This window comes from Mobula hypostoma, chromosome 21 (assembly GCF_963921235.1).
Source record: "Mobula hypostoma chromosome 21, sMobHyp1.1, whole genome shotgun sequence".
In the NCBI taxonomy this organism is placed as follows: Eukaryota; Metazoa; Chordata; class Chondrichthyes; order Myliobatiformes; family Myliobatidae; genus Mobula; species Mobula hypostoma.
Window position 1 is genome coordinate 43,467,022 of NC_086117.1, and position 18,544 is coordinate 43,485,565.

The 18,544-nt window shown below is 47.8% G+C and overlaps 1 protein-coding gene across 2 annotated transcripts in view; it reads left to right on the forward strand.

Annotated features, from left to right (window-relative positions):
- Positions 1 to 17,420, forward strand: part of zgc:92275 (cholesterol 7-desaturase nvd) — a 48,701-nt gene extending 31,281 nt beyond the window's left edge. Inside the window, exons 6-7 of one of the 2 annotated variants that reach the window (XM_063073177.1) lie at positions 2,767 to 2,943; positions 17,020 to 17,420. In XM_063073177.1, the coding sequence (XP_062929247.1) occupies positions 2,767 to 2,943; positions 17,020 to 17,079 (237 nt within the window). In that variant the 3' untranslated portion in view covers positions 17,080 to 17,420. Of the gene's footprint in view, positions 1 to 2,766; positions 2,944 to 5,910; positions 6,378 to 17,019 lie in introns of those variants that run through there. The other variant, XM_063073176.1, reaches the window with a different exon arrangement.
- Positions 17,421 to 18,544: the final 1,124 nt, after the last annotated feature.

An 18,544-nucleotide genomic window follows, 5' to 3' on the forward strand; every position in this document is an offset into this window, starting at 1 on the left:
CCATGTGCCTATCTAAGAGTCTCTTAAATGTCACCAATGAATCAGCCTCTACCAGCACCCCTGTCAGTGCATTCCAGGGGTGAAAAAAACTTGCCTCTGACATCTCCCCTAAACCTTCCTCCACCCACCTTAAAAGAATATCCTCTGATCTTAACCATTGCCGTGCTGAGGAAAAGCCACTATGCCTCTTGGCATCTTATACACCTCTATCAAGCCGCCTCATATCCTCCTTCACTCAAAAGAGAAAAAGCTCTAGCTCGTTCAGCCTTTGCTTGTAAGAAATTTCTTCTCTTTTCCACAGATCAAAGGGCAATCTCATTAATGGGAATACATTGGAGGATTTGGTAGGGCCAGCCACGGTGAATCTGGGCTGACTTCAAAAACCACTTCCTCACACATTACTTGAGGGAGCATGGTGAAGTATCCATTGTGGAGGAGATCCCTCACCCAACTCTCACCATCACACAGCACAGGAGTCCATTAGCCCACTGAGATCCACTGCGATCTTGCTTTCTGGCTGAACCATGTCATTCATAAATCAAGTCAAAAGACACTACAGATACTGGAATCTGGAGCAACAAACAAGTGGCTGGAGGAACTTTTTGGTTCGAACAGCATCTGTGAGGAGATGTCTGATGCAGGGCTTCCAGCCAAACCGTTGACCAGTCTTTCTCCCCCCACACAGATGGTGCTTTTACTCGTCGAATTCTTCCAACGGGCTGTTTGTTATTCAAAGAGTGTGTCCTGATCTTGACTGCAGTGTGGTCATGGGCGTTGGTGAGGATGTGGTGAGGCACGTTTGTTCCTGGTGTTGTTTTGCTCTCTGCCCACTGTTGACCCTGTCTGGCAGCTCTGTCCTTCAGTCGTGGGGCTACCAATCCATTTTAGCTGATGGAGCTCCCCCACCCAGAAGTGTCCTTGCTACTTTCTTCCAAGTGTTGTCCAACATCTTCCCTCATCAGCTGAGAGAAGATGATAGTAGTTTTCAGGGAAAAGTTTCCTGTCCCATCTCAAGAGACTTCATGGGCATTCAGTCAATGCTGAAATTTCCCAATGTCACTCTTTTATGGAGCTGCAACCACCCATCCTGGGTGGCCTGTGCGGCCGATGAGACGGAGCCAGAGTGGGAAGAGTCCAGCTCACTGACGAAGAGGCAGGTTACTGAGCCCGGCTGGTGTAGCCACTGCCTGATTAGGTCCTGAGATAGTTAGAAGGAGAACTGATCAGAGTCACAGGCTGGCTAGAGATCTTGTCAGACTCACTCTCCCCGCTTTGCCCAGAACCCTGGGCCTTCATTGTCTTTGAGTATCTGAATTTCTAATGAATCATCTTTCCACCCTTCCTCCCCCCCCGCCCCCATTTCAGGCTGTATATCCAGGTAACTGCAACCAGTGATGAACGGGGTTCTTTAGCTTTCTCGGATTCTGGATGTTCTCTGATTACTGACATTTCTCGCATTCAAAACAATCTGTCCAGCTTCTCAGTTGTTACTCTTTGAAACTTCTCTGATCTCCCAGTTCCCAAATTCTTGACATAAATGCTGCTCAACCCAATCCCATTCTGAGAAGCCAGTGTTCAAGACCTTGGCGTCTACTTAAGGTGAACTTCCTTGTCTGAGAGCTGGTGGGATAAAGTGAAGGGCAGAGAGGAATTCCAGAACAGATGCCTGGGAGCCTGGGTTTCCTGGATATCATGGTGCTGGCAATAGTTTTTATTTCATGTTATTAACAGTTGTTTCATCTGATTGCAATATGGGGAGGATTTGAAGGAAAAGTAGGTGAGATGGAATTGGAGTATTTGGGATGTGGAGGAGTCTGTGTCTGAGGTTAATGGACAGGGATGGGTTAGGTTGGGTGGAGTGATGGGTTTGTGTAAGGGGCGGGTGATGGTGGGTGGGGAGATGAGAGTGGATTGCAGCTGTTGGGGTATGTTGGGGAGACAAGGGGGTGGGGAAGAATTGGGTAATGTGTTTGGGGTGGGTTGGATCAGGAAGATGAGGGTGTTTGAGAAGATGGCTGATTGATGTTAATGAGAGAAGCTGGGTCAGGAACGTTGGATGCTTTCAGTGACTGTGGGGAGTGTCTTGTGACAAGACATTCCTGCATCTCCTTGCCCACCAGCAACACTGGACATCACATTTTCTCTTTCTCATGCACCCTCTGCAAACTCACCCTAACAAACTGCTGATCAGACCACCCTTCCTGCACGGTGTCTGTAAAGGTGAATGGATCTCTTCCTTGTGTGCGGACCACCGCCCTTCCAGTCAAGTTGAGTTCAATGCCACGTGCACAAGTACGTGTGCACAGGAGCAGTGGAAAGCTACATGTAGCATCACGGCACAGAGCATCAGATGCACAATATTCACAAAAAATATAAATTGTACACAATTCTTGCAAGAAGGAACACGTTATCTCTTTGTATTTTCTTTACAAAGCCTCTGGACTCCCATCCTGTGTCTATGAACCTCCCATCTCCCATTCTGGGTTGTCTGTGTGCCTGGAGATCTATCTCAGGGAACTGAAGGTCCTGTGACATCAGTGGCTCACTTGTTGGGTTGTACCATCATTCTGGCCAATAGACAGAGTTCATTCTATGTCCCGAAATGGTGGCTGTTTCTCCGGGGCTAATACCACTGACGAGATGGCTGCCGAACCTGTGTTTTCAGTTCACCTCTTGTACCCTGTGCTCCCCTCCCCAGCACACTCGCCCTCTTCCCCCATGGCCACATTCTCGCTAAGCTCTCACCGTCTCTGTGTCTTGTTGAAGGTGGGGCCTGGTCTGGTCTACTTGCTGTTCAACCACTCGTTCCTGGGCCGAGGAGTCATCCTGCACTGCGTGACCCCTGTGGAACCCCTGCTGCAACGCGTCAGCCATTGCATCTACTACCAGAGCAACATCCCCGCCATCATCCCCAAGTTCCTACTCAAGGGCGAGTGTATCCAGGTGAGTGCTCCCTTCCTATCTACCGGAGCAACATCCCCGCCATCATCCCCAAGTTCCTACTCAAGGGCGAGTGTATCCAGGTGAGTGCTCCCTTCCTATCTACTGGAGCAACATCTCCGCCATTGTCCCCAAGTTCCTACTGAAGGGCGAGTGTAAATCCAGGTGAGTGCTCCCTTCCTATCTACCGGAGCAACATCTCCGCCATTGTCCCCAAGTTCCTACTCAAGGGCGAGTGCTCCCCTCCAACCACTGTCACTCAGCTCCTGTGCTGTGGGTCGGGAGCGGGGTGGGTTAATAGTGAGGACAGGAACCAACACTCACTGAGTCAGGAATTGTGGGCTGAATCCCCTCAGTAATTTGGATGTGAGCACTGCATGAACTGGCCAGAGACGGAGACAGAATATTTCGGATGAGATGGTGGGAGGAGTGAAAGGTGCTTTGTTGGTTGGTAGGTGGTGTTCCAGCCCACGTATACCTCAATGGATATCATCAAACTCACTGATTAGCAAGTATTATTATGTTGTCCATCTTCGTTCCGTGCTCTATCTCCACTTTCCGCCAATGGCAGACCTCGGTCACCTCCCAGTCTCTGTCACAATGCCCACTTATCCCTTCTCCATCCACTTATCTCCCCTCCTCACCTGGATGCACCTATCGCTTGCCAGCTCTTGCTCCACCCCTTCCCTCACCTCCTCATTCTGGCCACCTCCCCTCTGTCTTTCAGTTCAGGTGAAAGGTCTCAAATTGAAATGTTCATAATCCATGTCGCCTTGCGACCTGCTGAGTTCCTCCTTCTTGGCTTCAGTCTCTCTTCTCCAATATTGCATTGCTATTAGTTGGATCTTCTTGTGCAATTTTTCCTATTTCCTGCCTCTGGTTCTGATGGCAACAGCTCTTCCTTGGTTCTGAAACACTTGGGGACCATTGACCATGGTGAAAGCGCTGCTTGAAAATCCTCTGTCTTCAGTTGTGGGGCTGGGATGTTGGCGGCATCACGGGGCTTGATGGTCATGGAAACAGACTGTGTTGAGGTCTGTCTCCCTGTGCTGCCTACTGGGGTCCATAGCCTACCAGTGCCCAGCCTGAGCCTTTGCTTGATAACCAACATATTGTCAGCATCAACGTCCACCGTCTGTGAGAGACTCCTGTTGCTGACACCAGAACCATTCCCTGACGTCTAACCCAACCTAAATTCAACCCTCTGGTCTTTCCCAGCCCACTCAATTAGGAGGAACTGTCACCAAGAGCACAATCTACCCCATCGTTGTCCGGGAGGGGTGGGTGTCACGGAGAACTCTTCCCCTCTCTCCCCCCACCCCACAGTGGATGAGAGTTCAGTGTTTGCACTGCTCAAATTGAGCAGCGGTTTGCCCAGCACCAGCTCAGGATATTGAGAGACCCTAAACACAAGAAAGTCTGCAGATGCTGGAAATCCAAAGCAAACACACACAAGATGTGGGAGGATCCCAGCAGGTTAGGTAGCATCAATGGAAATGAATAGGCAGTTGATGTTTTGGGCCAAGACCCTTCTTCAGGACGGTTTCTCCAGTATTAGGTGTTGATTGAGAAACCCAGCTGAAGCAAATACTGTCTTCAGCCCTAACACTTGCTCAGCCTGTGTTTCAACAGGATGTTGGCAGATTTACACCTAAATCATTGATAAAAGTTACAATGATCGTAATAGTCTTTGTGGAATACCATCACTGATCGGTCTCGCAACCCCCCTCTGGCTGACTTCCCTCGGCAGCACTTTCTGCACCATCCTCATCACCCTGGTTCCCTGAATATCAAGTCAGATTTACTGCCATCTGCACAAGTACGGTGAGGTCCAGGTACCATGAAAATTAATGGCTGGTACTATGCTGGTCCAGGTACAATGATTGCACCAATGCCACAGGCAAAGACATCACACACACAATATAAATTGTACATAAATTAAACACGACAGTAAACTTTAAAAAAGTTCAAATTAGAACATAAGTACAAGAAAATCACAATCAGAGACAAGTCTATGCTGGTGCTGGAGGTGTACCATTGTGGATGTAGAATTAGGTGTGCTGTTTAGTTCAAGAACCTGGTAGCTGTAGGAAAGTAGCTGTTTCTGAACCCGGTGGTGTGGGACTTCAGGATTCTGCGCCTCCTGCCCAATGTTGGCAGGGAAAAGAGGGCACGCCCTGGATAGTGGGAACCTTCGAAGATAGATACTGCCTTCCTGAGACATCTCTTGTAGATGCTGTCAGTGGTGTGCCCATATTAAACCGGGCCACTCTTTACAGCCTCTTGTGTTACTGTGCATTGCAATGGCTGGACCGCTTACTCTGAACTTGAACCAGCTGCTCAACTGGGGAAATTTAATAAACCAACCCGGTCTCCCAGATCGGAGTTATCTGCCGTCGCTGCCCACTGCTACAGCCACTCCCTGACAGGACATGCTTGAAGCATCGAGCAGTTCACTTCACCCCACTACTCTCCAGCTCTCCCACACCCCACCCCCTGCCAATTCCTCCCAATCCAACTTGCTCTCCTCTCTGTCCCCTGCTCCACTTTGGACAATATTTGCTATTCTTCCTAAGCACAGTATGACGGGGAACAAAACCTTTGGCCAATTTCCGCACCAAACTAACGCAGCCAATAAGCACGTTCCCTTATCTCAGTGGGATCACTTGCACACAAAATTTACCAATGGGGTGATTTTAAAACGAAATTTTACAGGGGTGCTGACCGGGGTGACTGGTTAGAAGGTTTCAAAGTGCTGCTTATAGGAAGGGAGAGGCTTTGGCTGGTCCTTCCCTTAAGCTCTTCCCTCCTGCGAGGATAGAATATTTTGTTGAAGGGCGTGGCACCTGGTAAGAGCGAGGGGCAGTACTGGCTGGGAACGGAATATCGGCTGGATTAAGGCGGTGGGAGGTCACAGAGCGAGGGCAGCCCGTTGTCGAGATGGATGAATTCCCTTGCTTCCTCTTGCAGTTTGAACGGGATGTCATGATCTGGAACAACAAGAAGTATGTGTCGAAACCTCTGCTGGTGAAGGAGGACGTGGCCATCGTCCGCCACCGCCGCTGGTACGCCCAGTTCTACACGCAGAACAGCCCCCGGTTCTCAGCCCAAAAGGATGGCCTGGACTGGTGAGGGCAGGGGCAGACTGAAGTAGAGATTGCTGAGGGCGCAGCGACTCTCCTATCTCCGGGTTTTAAGGCAAACTCAGATCTCCGCACTCACCGCAGATGGGGCTTCCCCACTCTTCTCGGGGGAGTGATTCCATCTGCATCTTCACAAGAAGTTTTCTAGGACTTGTATTTACCTGCACTGTATACACAGAGGCTTGAGTCACCTTTCCTAGCACGGGCCGGAGCAGGGGGACAGACTTACTGACTGGTGGGGCTGCTGCGACCCAGGGAAGGGCCTCTGCTGGAGAGTGGAACTGGGCGGGCTGAAGCCTCCTGGGGCGGTGGTGTGGCGGGGGCCGGAGGTTGTGACTCCTGTTGGGGGGAGGGGGAAGGGGCCGGAGGTTGTGACCGATTGGGGGAGGGCAGGGGCTGTTACACAGGCATCCGGAAGTCGCTTCTGCAGCTGTATGGGGTGAGGTCGGATTCTGTGTGTGTCTGTGGGTGTCTGTGTGTCTTTACGTGTCTGTGTTTGTGCACTTGCGTGTCTTTGTGTGTGTGTGTGTGTCTTTGTGTGTGTGTCTTTGTGTGTGTGTCTTTGTGTGTGTGTCTTTGTGTGTGTCTGTGTGTGTGTGTCTGTGTGTGTGTCTTTGTGTGTGTCTGTGTGTGTGTGTGTGTCTTTGTGTGTGTCTGTGTGTGTGTCCGTGTGTGTGTGTCTGTGTGTGTGTCTGTGTGTGTGTGTGTGTCTTTGTGTGTGTGTGTGTGTGTGTCTTTGTGTGTGTGTCTGTGTGTGTCTGTGTGTGTGTGTGTCTGTGTGTGTGTGTGTGTGTGTGTTTGTGTGTGTGTGTGTGTGTGTCTTTGTGTGTGTGTGTCTTTGTGTGTGTGTGTCTGTGTGTGTGTCTTTGTGTGTGTCTGTGTGTGTGTGTGTGTGTCTTTGTGTGTGTGTGTCTGTGTGTGTGTGTGTGTCTTTGTGTGTGTGTGTCTTTGTGTGTGTGTGTCTTTGTGTGTGTGTGTGTGTCTGTGTGTGTGTGTCTTTGTGTGTGTGTGTGTCTTTGTGTCTTTGTGTGTGTCTTTGTGTGTGTGTCTGTGTGTGTGTCTGTGTGTGTGTGTGTGTGTGTCTTTGTGTGTGTGTCTGTGTGTGTGTGTGTGTGTGTGTCTGTGTGTGTCTGTGTGTGTGTCTTTGTGTGTGTCTGTGTGTGTGTGTGTGTCTTTGTGTGTGTCTGTGTGTGTGTGTGTGTGTGTCTTTGTGTGTGTGTGTCTGTGTGTGTGTGTGTGTGTCTTTGTGTGTGTGTGTCTGTGTGTGTGTGTGTGTGTGTGTGTGTGTCTGTGTGTGTGTGTCTTGTGTGTGTGTGTGTCTTTGTGTCTTTGTGTGTGTCTTTGTGTGTGTGTCTGTGTGTGTGTCTGTGTGTCTGTGTGTGTGTGTCTTTGTGTGTGTGTGTGTCTTTGTGTGTGTGTGTCTGTGTGTGTGTGTGTCTTTGTGTGTGTGTGTCTTTGTGTGTGTGTGTGTGTGTGTCTTTGTGTGTGTGTGTCTGTGTGTGTGTCTTTGTGTGTGTGTCTGTGTGTGTGTCTGTGTGTCTGTGTGTGTGTGTGTGTGTCTGTGTGTGTGTGTGTGTGTGTGTGTGTGTGTGTGTGTCTGTGTGTGTGTGTCTTTGTGTGTGTGTGTGCGCGCACGTGCATGGTGGGGGAGGGAGGGAGGGTTAGTTGGTTTTGACCTGTAGCGGCAGTGTGTGCTGCGGTGAGGGGCTGTGCTCGTATGCCCATCCTGTGCCCCCAGAGGAACCTGGCTGCCTGTGGTTCTGCCCAGGGACATCGCCAGCTTGTTGCACAAGCCTGCACCAAGCAGCCAGAGCCGACAGTGCGTGCCTTGGCTCCAGCCAACTCTCCGACAGAGATCCAGATCATTATTTTTTTAAATTCCTGCATCAAAATTGTTTTTATCATTGAATTAGAATAAACTTTAATACTGTGTGACTTACATAGAAATCAGAGCAGCTGGCCCATCAGCCTCCTTCCTGCCTCAGGACAATTAGATGGGTTATCATGAGATAGACTCCGGGACCTTTGGAAAGCAGCAGCACCTTCAGTGGTCCTGTGGGGGGTAGTGCAGTAATCATTGGTGAGGCTCCACACGTAGTTGTGATCACTCCCACCACGGGTAGGAGGAGGTGCCACTGATAGATAAGGATCCTTGCCCCTGGGGCTGGGTCAGAGTTTGGGAGGTCTGAGGTAACAGCTCTGGTGGGTGGCACGGTGGTGCGGCAAGTAGTGCTGTTGCCTCGCAGCTTCACAGAGCCGGGGACAATGGTGGCTTCGCGTGCTGTCTGTGTGGAGTACGCAGGTTCTCCCTGTGGCTGATTGGGTGCTGCAGTTTCCTCCCACATCTCACAGACTGGCCGCCGTACGTTGCCAGTTACTGTTACTAAATTGGAACAGACCCTGATCACCACCTTCTGATGATGTCACTGTGCCCCTTGCCATCTCCTTTCTCCTGTAACCCTCATCTCCCATCACCACGCAACCGTGGTTTATCTCGATCAGACCCCAGGACACTAGCTGGATGATTTACCATGCTGAGTTGTCCAACTGGAGAGGGTTCTCCATCAGAACCTCTCCTGGTGTTCCTCTGCAGCTGGAGAACAAGCTCCTAGTCTCCAGATGCAGAGCATGCAATGGGAATGGTCGTGGGAGGGAGAACTCTGACTGGTGGTGGCAGTGGGCTGGCTGAGGTCAGGGGACAATCTGTGCTGCCTCGTTCCCTGTGTACAGAGAGCCTGACTGTGTAACGATCACCACAGGGATAGCTTTCAACAACGTCCCACTCCCAACAATGCTTGACATGCAGGCAAGTTCCTGCTTCCTCTGGAAGGATGTTTGGGCCACGGGACAGCGGGAAGGGAAGAGGTGCTGCATGTCCTGTGGTGACATGGAAAAGCAACAACAGGTAGACGTGTTGCTAGGGATGGAAGGGCAAACTCTGGAATCGTGGAAAGGAAAGGCCCATTTGGAATGCAGAGGCGAAGGGCGGTCGAAGGTGTGACCTGGTGTTGGGGGCGAGTGGATGGATGGGAGAGGGGGTTGTTCTGTCTCAGGCTGGGGGACAGGTTCGGAGAGCAAAAGAGCTGGAGGTAGAATTGATGTGATGGAGAGTCACACCGACTAACGTGGAGAGGAGGCCTCGGTTAAGGAAATAGGAAGAGATCTGGAACTACTGGTGTGGAAACAGGCTCTTTGGCCAGAATTGTCCATACTTACCAAGCTGACCATCTAAACCAGACCTATTTGCCTGTGTTTGACCCATATTCCTTTAAACCTTTCCTATCCATCTACTAGTCCAAGTGCTTTTGAATATTATTGTACCTGCATCAACTCCTTTCTGTAGAACGAGCTGCCACGTATCCACCAGTATCTGTATGAAGAAATTGCCCCTCAAGTCACTTCCAAATCTCCCCTCTGGTTTTTGATTCTCCAGCCCTGGGAAAAAGGTTGTGTGCTTCAATCCTATCTATTGCCTTATAATTTTATGCACCTCCATAAGGTCATTCCTTGAAGTGATACAAGGAAGAGAAGATTCCAAAATGGACCGTGCGTAAGTGAGGGCACAGTGGGACGACGGCAGTGTTGATGACGTTTCAGGGTTCTACAGGTGCAGGAAGCAGAACTCGTGAAGCTGTCAGTGTGATGGAGAATGAAGAAGCTTGAACTGGCCTGGAGCAAGGACTGTTAGGCATATTTCTACAAACGTTTGTAAAAAATTTATTGAGATACAGTGAGATGGGCCATTCCGGCCCTTCGAGCCACACTGCCCAGCAACCCCCGATTTAACCCTAGTCTAATCACGGGACAATTTATAGTGATCAATTCACCTACCGATCAGTACATCTTTGGACTGTGGGAGAAACTGGAGCACCCAAAGGAAACCCAGACAGTCACGGTGGGAGAACATACAAACTCCTTACAGGCAGAGGCAGGAACTGAACCTAGGTCGCTGGCATTGTAAAGTGTTTTGCTAAGCACTACACTACCGTGCCACCCAAACAGAGAGGGACACTGTGGAGGCCCAGATGGGTTCCCAAAGCTGCACCTTTGTTGGTAAAAATAAGTGGAGTCGAAGATCGGATTCACCATGAGAACGCGGTCAGTCTGGGGAAGGGGTGGTGCAGGAGGGGGACTGGCTGGGCCTCAGTTCAAGGAGAAGTGAAAGATCCTCCTGGTTTGGGTTGGATGGTGAAGCTAAGTCAACTGGTAAATTGACCACTAAGTCAACCAGTAAATTGGAAACCAACAAGGAGGCTGTTAAATGGGAAATGACTGGACCTGGGGAGAAAGAATGGAACCAGGGCTGGGCAGGTTGAAGCAAAGGGACCTATGGAGGAGATGCAATTACCAGCATGGAGGTAAAGATAGAAAGAATAGCTTTATTTGTCACATGTACATTGAAACATCCAGTGAAATATGTTATACGCTTCAATCAGCGAGGGTTGTGTTGGGCAGCTCGGACCTGTTGCTTCCAGAACCAACCTTGTAAGCCCACAGCTCACTAACACTAATCCTTGGAATGTGGGAGGAAATCCACATTATCATAGGGAGAACTTACAAACTCTTCACAGACAGCGGTGGAAATCAAGTACGGACCTCAGAACTGGTGAGAGGCAGAAGCTGCAAAGCAAAGATTGGTCCAAAAGGTGAGGACCTCTGGGACCCAGGGAAAGTCAGATTGGATCCAGAATTGGCTTGGCAACAGGAGACAGAAGGTTACGGTGGAGGGTTGTTTTGGAAATGGGATACCTATTACTAATGGCGTTCTACAGGGATTGGTGCTGGGGCCCTTCTTGTTTATAATACTGAATAATGATTTGTACAGTACTGTGTTAAAGTCTTAAGAACTGCAGATTTTTAATATAAATTTTGTTTTAGATTTTTTTTTGTCTTCTGTATTAGTGTGTTAGTAGAAAAGAGCAAATTTTAGATTTTGAAACATTTATTTTCCAAAAAATTAACTATTACAGAGAATTTTTTTTGTATTTCAAAATGTAACATATTAAGTAATAAATCACTTTTCAAATAAAAGCCTTATTTGTAGTATACAGCCCAGTGGATGATTAAACAAAGGAAACAAACAGATTGCTAATGATCAATGACATAATGAGTCAAATGAACAAAACTGATTAGCTAAAATAGAAACGGGTGTAGAAGGATCAAATCGGATGAAGAATGACCAAACTAAAGGGTAAGGGTGTGACAGATGTGACAATTTAATTTAAAAATAAATCAATTCTTACACCATAGCAAGAGTGGGCATAGTGACAAGACACAAGGTGGTCACCCTGCATCAGCAAGGTCTCTCTCAAGCAGAAATTTCATGGCAGACGGGATGTGCAGTACAAGGTCTTCTGAAGAAGCACAAAGAAATGGGCAAAGTTTAGGACAAGAAATCCAGCAGATAAGAGATACATCAAACTGACGTCCCTTCTAAATCTGAGCAAATCCAGCACTGCTATCTGCTCTGAACTCACAGAAACCACTGGAACCCAAGTACACCCCTCCAGTCCGAAGTCAGAAGTGGTCTTTGTGGACGAGTTACTGCCAAAAAGCCATTCCCCCGAAGTAGAAACAAAGCCGAGAGACTCGTGTGCACAAAAACACAAGGACTGGAGTTCTGAACAATGGCAGTAAGTCCTCTGGACTGACGAGTCTAAATTTGAAATTTTTCGCTCAAGCAGGAGACAGATTGTCTGTAGAAGAACTAGAGAGCACTACATGGATGAGTGTCTGCAACCAACAGTGAATGACGGCAAAGATTTGGGCTGTATTCCTGCAAATGGAGTTGGTGATCTGGTCTAAATTAATGGATTGCTCAATGCTGAGAAGTGCAAGCAAATTCTCATCCATCACACAATACCTTCAGGGAGGCGTCTGATCAATCCTAACTTCATTCTGCAGCAGGACAATGACCCCAAACACATGGCCAAGGCCAGAAGGAACTTTCTTCAGCAAAAAGAAGAACAAGGTGTTCTGCAACAGAGCCCCGATCTCAACATTGCTGAAGCTGTCAGGGATCACCTGGAGACACAGAAACAAGGGAGACAGTCAAAGTCTGCAGAAGAACCATGGCAAGTTCTCCAAGATGCTTGGAACAACCTCCCAGCTGATTTTCTTATAAACCTACAGGACTGTATACCTAAAAGAATTGAAGCAGTTTTAAAGGCAAAGAGTGGTGACTCTAAATATTGATTTGATTTAAATTTTTTTTACTGTTTACCACTCTTTATTGTTTTTGATAGAAACTTTTCATTTCATTATTTTGAAAACATCTTCACTTTACAGAATTTTTTTAACATGGGCATGTGACTGTGGATGCAGGTAGCATGATCATCTTTTTGAGACTTAAAAAATAGGATATTTCATATTTTAGTTGGGCGATAGAGTGGAATTATTAGTGGACTGGACCCAGTGCCTGGGTAGGGTGTGTGTGATCTGGTCCAACACTGCCCTCTGCTGTCTGCCTGTCTACCAATGTGCTGGAAACAAAGCATTGCTGATTGGGCTGAGAATGTCCTCACAAAATACGTCTATTTCTTTGTGGTCACTTAGCACCTTGCAGTCTCCTTGAAGTTATCAGCAACATGAAAGAAGTGACGTTGGCACGGTTATCAAGCAGATACAAATTCTGCAGGTTCTGCCAACACAGAGATTACATCTCTGACAGCTGACTTCCCAAGGTGAGGTGAGAGTGACAGCCTCAGATATTAGACCACACTTGACCAAGTTTGGGCCCAGTAAATTGAAAACCATGTTATAAATCATCCCAGTCCCTGGACATGGCTCTGGGAGTTCTTCGAGATGGTATGCTGAACCTGACCTGCTCAGCTGCTTCATCAATGAGCTTCCTTCCATAAGGTCAGAAGTGGAGGCTGATACTTGCCCAATGTGTACTTGTTTTCACAGCTCCCCAGCAGTCCCAGTCTTCACAGAGCAAGGTTTGGACAACTTTCACACATGGACTGATGAGTGATAACAGTGAATGCCAGGCAATGACCATCTCCTTAAGACACAGGAGCAGAATTAGACCATTTGGCTCATCGAGCCAGCTCCGCCATTTTATCATGGCTGATTAACTTTCCCTCTTAACCCCATCCTCCTGCCTTCTCCCCACAACCTTTCACACCCTTACCAATCAAAAACCTACCAACTCACAAACAAGGGAGAATCTGCAGATGCTGGAAATCCAAGCAACGCACACGAAATGCTGGAGGAACTCGGCAGGCCAGGCAGCATCTGTGGGGAAAAAAGTGCAGTCGACCTTTCGGGCCGAGACCCTTCGGCAATCTCCGCTTTAAATATACAAATGAGTTGGCCTCCACAGCCGTCATGTGGCAATGATTCATTACCTTCTGGCTAAAGAAATTCCTTCTCACCTCTGTTCTAAAGGGATGTATTCTGAGGTGTCCTCTCTAGTCCTAGACTCACCCGTTCCATTTCCATTTTATCTAGGCCGTTAAGCATAAGGAAATCCAATCAAGTCTCCATAACATTCAGTAGTATTGCCATCATCAAAACACCCACCATCAACTCCCAAGAGAAGGTCATGGACTGGTATTTTATGGCCAATGAATCCCTTCCTGTCTCCTCAAAGCCTTTCCAATATCTACAAAGGTCAGTAATGTGATGGGAGGTGCATCGTCCTCCCGTGAATTGTTTAATTGTACACCTTCATCATGACGGTATACACCAGGATCGAATTTATGGAATGTGGGATCGCTTGACTCTATATGTTGCTTCTGCTATTAATCATCTGAAACAAACTATTTATACATTCACAAAACACTGCTGCAGCCCATTTTAATTGCTGATCTAAGCTGAAATTTTCCAACTGCCCCTCTAATTCTATTCTTCTAACTGTCGTTCCCCCTGCCTCCCCCCCTTTAAGTTGGATCTCATTGACTGTGTTTGGAGTTGCGTTTGAATCAGCCAAAGTTGGGAATTCCCGCTCTGGGTGCAGAGCCAATTTGGGCAAAAACTGCATTTGTTTTCCATGGTGAAGTTATGGATTAAGTTTCCAATCAAATTTATTTGTACAATCGAAACTTCAAGCCGACAGAATAATCAGACACCACTTTGAGTATAAATTTTCTCCATATATTAAATATTCTGCATAATGCATTCAAGGGAACAATCTGGCACAATTTTATTGTATATTTTCACAAGAAGTTCATCATTTGTGATGGGTGGCTCACTATGCCATTTAACTCAGTTTTAAACTGGAAATAATCGCCGTTTCATTTATACACAAGTAATTTTTAAATATTGAACAGGTTTTAAATATTTTAGCATATATTTTTATCATTGTTACAAGATGCTTAGTATTGAGAGAGGTGATATATTTAGGAGGTGGAAACGGCTGGAAGTGGGATTGAAACTAGAAATCTGTCTTTTCTGTAGGTTTCTGGGGGGAAACAGGCTGAGAACAACAGCAGAACTCAATGGAAACCCTGCAGAGATATCTCCCATCCAGTGAGCTTGTGTCCCGTGCCCTTACCTCTCTTGTGTGACTGTATCCAGGCAACCTTCCCCCAGGAACATCCCCTCGGTGGTTCGGTTACCACCTGCTTTGCAGCTTTGATTCATTAGTTCACAGGATGTGGATGTTACTGAAATGACGTGTACAGTATTCCCCGGACTAAACATCCCAATCCGTTTGGGTCAAATCCCAATACAACTCATTCCGCACCTCTTGCCTCGTCCCACAGGCAGGAATGAGTTCTTTCTCGGGTAAACCAGGCAACACAGCCAGACCTGGGCCAGTCCCAGCAAAGCCTGTGGGCTGTGCCAGTGGGTGCTTTCCACAGGCCGGACCTTGGGGTGGCGGATCCTGTGGAGGCTGTAGGCTGTATTCTCCAGGCTCAGAGAGGAGCTGCCTCACACATGGTTACGTTTTGCTGCAGAGAGCTCATTAACAGGGCACAGGGGAAACAACAGGAACTCAGAACAATGGGAGGGAGCTCCTTAAATTTACTGGTGGATTGTCGTCTGAGATTTGAATGGGAGGGACCTTCCGTGTACCGATTAATTGACTTGAGCGTGGGTGGATTGGAGGGTGAGTACCAGTGTGCCCACTTGAAGTGGTGCAGAGGGATAGAGGCAGGGTCCATGTTGTGCATGCTGAAGTCCTGGACTTTCCGGGTGTGGGGCTGAGTTGTTGGTCACACAGATGAGGAAAGACCATTGGTGTTAGCCCTGGCTGAGGAGAAATATACAGTAGAACATAGATCAATACAGCACAGTACAGGGTTATGGCCCATGAAGTTGTGCCAATCTTTTAGCAAAATATAAGATCAATCTAACCCTTCTCTCCCACATAGCCCTCCATTTTGCTTTCATTCATGTGCCTGTCTAAGATTCTACTAAATGTCCCCAATGTATCTGCCTCTATCAGCACCCCAGCAGGGTGTTCCATGCATCCACCACTCTCTAGATTAAAAAAAATTACTGACATCCCCCTCCAATCTTATTAAAATTATGCACTCTCATGTTAGCTATGTGCACCCTGGGGAAAAGTCACAGACTTTCAACTCTATTTATACTTCTTGTCATCTTTTACACCTCTGTCAAGTCACCTCTCATCCTCCTTCACTCCAAAGCGCTCACTCAACCTCTCCTCATAAGACATGTTCTGAAATCCAGGCAGCATCCTGGTTAATCTCCTCTGTACCCTCTTTCACATCTTTCCTGAACTGAGGTGACCAGAACTGGACATAACACTCCAAGCGTGATCAAACCAGAGGTTTATAAACCTGCAACGTTACCTCACGGACCCTGAACACTGAGCCAAACCAGTCCTCCCTCCTTGGAGTTGCTGTCATGGGGCAGTGACTAGGGACTGGGGGCTCTGTAATCCAGGGAAACTGGGTGAGGGCCCACTGGGTGGCAAAGGCCAGTGCCATTTGGAAGGGATCTGTGTCCCGTGGGGCCTCACGGTCTGGAGCAGCTGCCCGTCAGGAACTAGAATTGGATTATTATTGTCACGTGTGCTGAGGTACAGTGAAAAGCTTGTCTCGCATACTCTTCATACAGATCAATTCTCTACACTGTTGTAATGACCAGATTTCTATGAACAATAGGAGAGTGCTGAATAAAGTGTGGTAGCTACAGAGAAAGAGCAGTACAGGCAGACAATAAGTTACACGGTCATAATGAGGTAGATTGTAAGGTCAATAGTTTGCCTTATCATTCTAAGGTACCATTTAAAAGTCTGTTAAGTGGGGTAGAAGCTGGGTTTGATCGAATGGTATGTGCACTTAGGCCTTGATAGCTTTTGCCTGAGTGAAGAGAGGGGAAGAAAGTCTGGGTGGATGGTATCTTTGATTACGCTGGCTGCTTTACTGAGGCAGTGAGAAGTGTAGACATGGAGAGGAGGCTGGTTTCTGTGATGTGCTGAGCTGTGTCCGTGACTCTCTGCAATTTCTTGTGGTCATATGCAGAGCAGTCGTAAGGACTGGGGCACAGGGTGGGTTGGGCCCAGCAGCTGTGGCCACCCACACTGCCCTCCTCTCACTTTGTGTTTCCATGGAGGAGTGGGAGTCCAGTCCAGCCGTTCCCCACACGGGGCAGAAACTGTTCCTTCAGCTCACCCCATCCACGTCATAAGGTTCAAGAGTCCAGGTGTATTTATTATCAAAGTGCTGTGTGCATGCAGTATATAATTTCACACAGAGAGTGGTGAATCTGTGGAATTCTCTGCCACAGGAAACTGTTGAGGCCAGTTCATTGGCTATATTTAAGAGGGAGTTAGATATGGCCCTTGTGGCTATGGGGGTCAGGGGGTATGGAGGGAAGGCTGGGGCGGGGTTCTGAGTTGGATGATCAGGCATGATCATAATAAATGGCGGTGCAGGCTCAAAGGGCCGAATGGCCTACTCCTGCACCTATTTTCTATGTTTCTATGTTTCTATAACCTCAGGTTCATCTTTTCCAGGCAGCCACGGAACAAAACCATGGAAGCCATTCGAAAGAAAAACATCAACCTCACCCATGAAGAAGAAACAAATCGTGCAAATGGCAACAAGAACCCAACCCCCATGCACAAAAAAAAAACAACAAATCATGTAAACAGCAACAAGAAAGAACGGGTGAAAATCAGAATATTAAAAATATAAAAGTGGAAGAATCTAAGTGAACTACAGTCCAATCACTGACTCAGGACTTCGGTACCATCATCTCACAGCACTGGGGGAGAGAGAACATTCGAAAGCAGGGGCCTTCCCCCAGGAGCAGCGAGCAGGAGACCGTCACACACAGACACCTTCCACCAGCAGCAGCGAGCGAGAGGCTAGTAAATGGCGTTGAATATCCACCCTCCATCCGCACTCGCCTTGACACTCCAGTCTTCCACAACCCTTTATCGGCGAGAAATAGAGTCGCTCACCTCCTGGAATCTTCTCAGAGACAGCAAGATTCCAGGTCGTTCATCTGGCCCAAAAAGACACCTTCATACTGGAGATCACAGGCTCCAACAATACCAGAAACACATTTAAAATAAAATGAAGTTGGGGAAGTGGTGAAAGAAACAGTTTTGTGGACTATCTGGAAGAAGTTGCATGAGGTAGTATTGTTCGCTGTCTCCATCCTGACCGGATATTGCCATAATTTGGGCCACTTGACCCGTCGCGTCTGGCCCATCATTTCATCATGGCTGATCCTCTTCCCTCTCAGTCCCAATCTCCTGCCCTAATCAAGAATCTATCAACCTCTGCCTTAAGCACACATAAAGACAGTCTCCATAGCTGCCTGTGATAAAGAATTCCACAGATTCACAGCCCTCTGGCTAAAGAAATTCCTCCTCATCTCATTTCTAAATGGATGACCCTCTATTCTGAGGCCGTGTCCTCTGGCTTTATAATCCCCCCCCACAGGGAATATCCTCTCCACATCTATTCTATCGAAGCCTTTCAACATTCGATAGGCTTCAATGAGATTCCACCTCATTCTTCTTAATTCCAGGCCCTGGGGCTGGAGCCATCAAATGCTCCTCCAATGATAAACCTTTCAATGTCAGAAACATTTTCGTAAGCCTCCTTTGAATCCTCCCCAATGTCAGCACATCCTTTCTTAGATAGGGGGCCCAAAACAGCTGTGAACCTCCTATCACCACTGCAGCCCTCTTTCACCTCTCTTCCCTTCTGAGCCACAGCGTCAGACTCAGTGCCAGAGACCCCATCCTTGTGGCTCACCCCAGCAGGTTGTGCCCTCTCCACAGAATCCAGTGTGGTCCACTTATAATTGAGGAGAACAGCCACAGGGGTACTCTGCACTAGATGTCCATTTCCCTTCCTTCTCCTGACAGTCACCCAGTTGTCTGCCTCCTCTAGCCTAGGGGTGATTACCTTCCTGTAGTCATAGTCATACTTTATTGATCCCGGGGGAAATTGGTTTTTGTTACAGTTGCACCATAAATAATAAATAGTAATAAAATCATAAATAGTTAAATGGTAATATGTAAA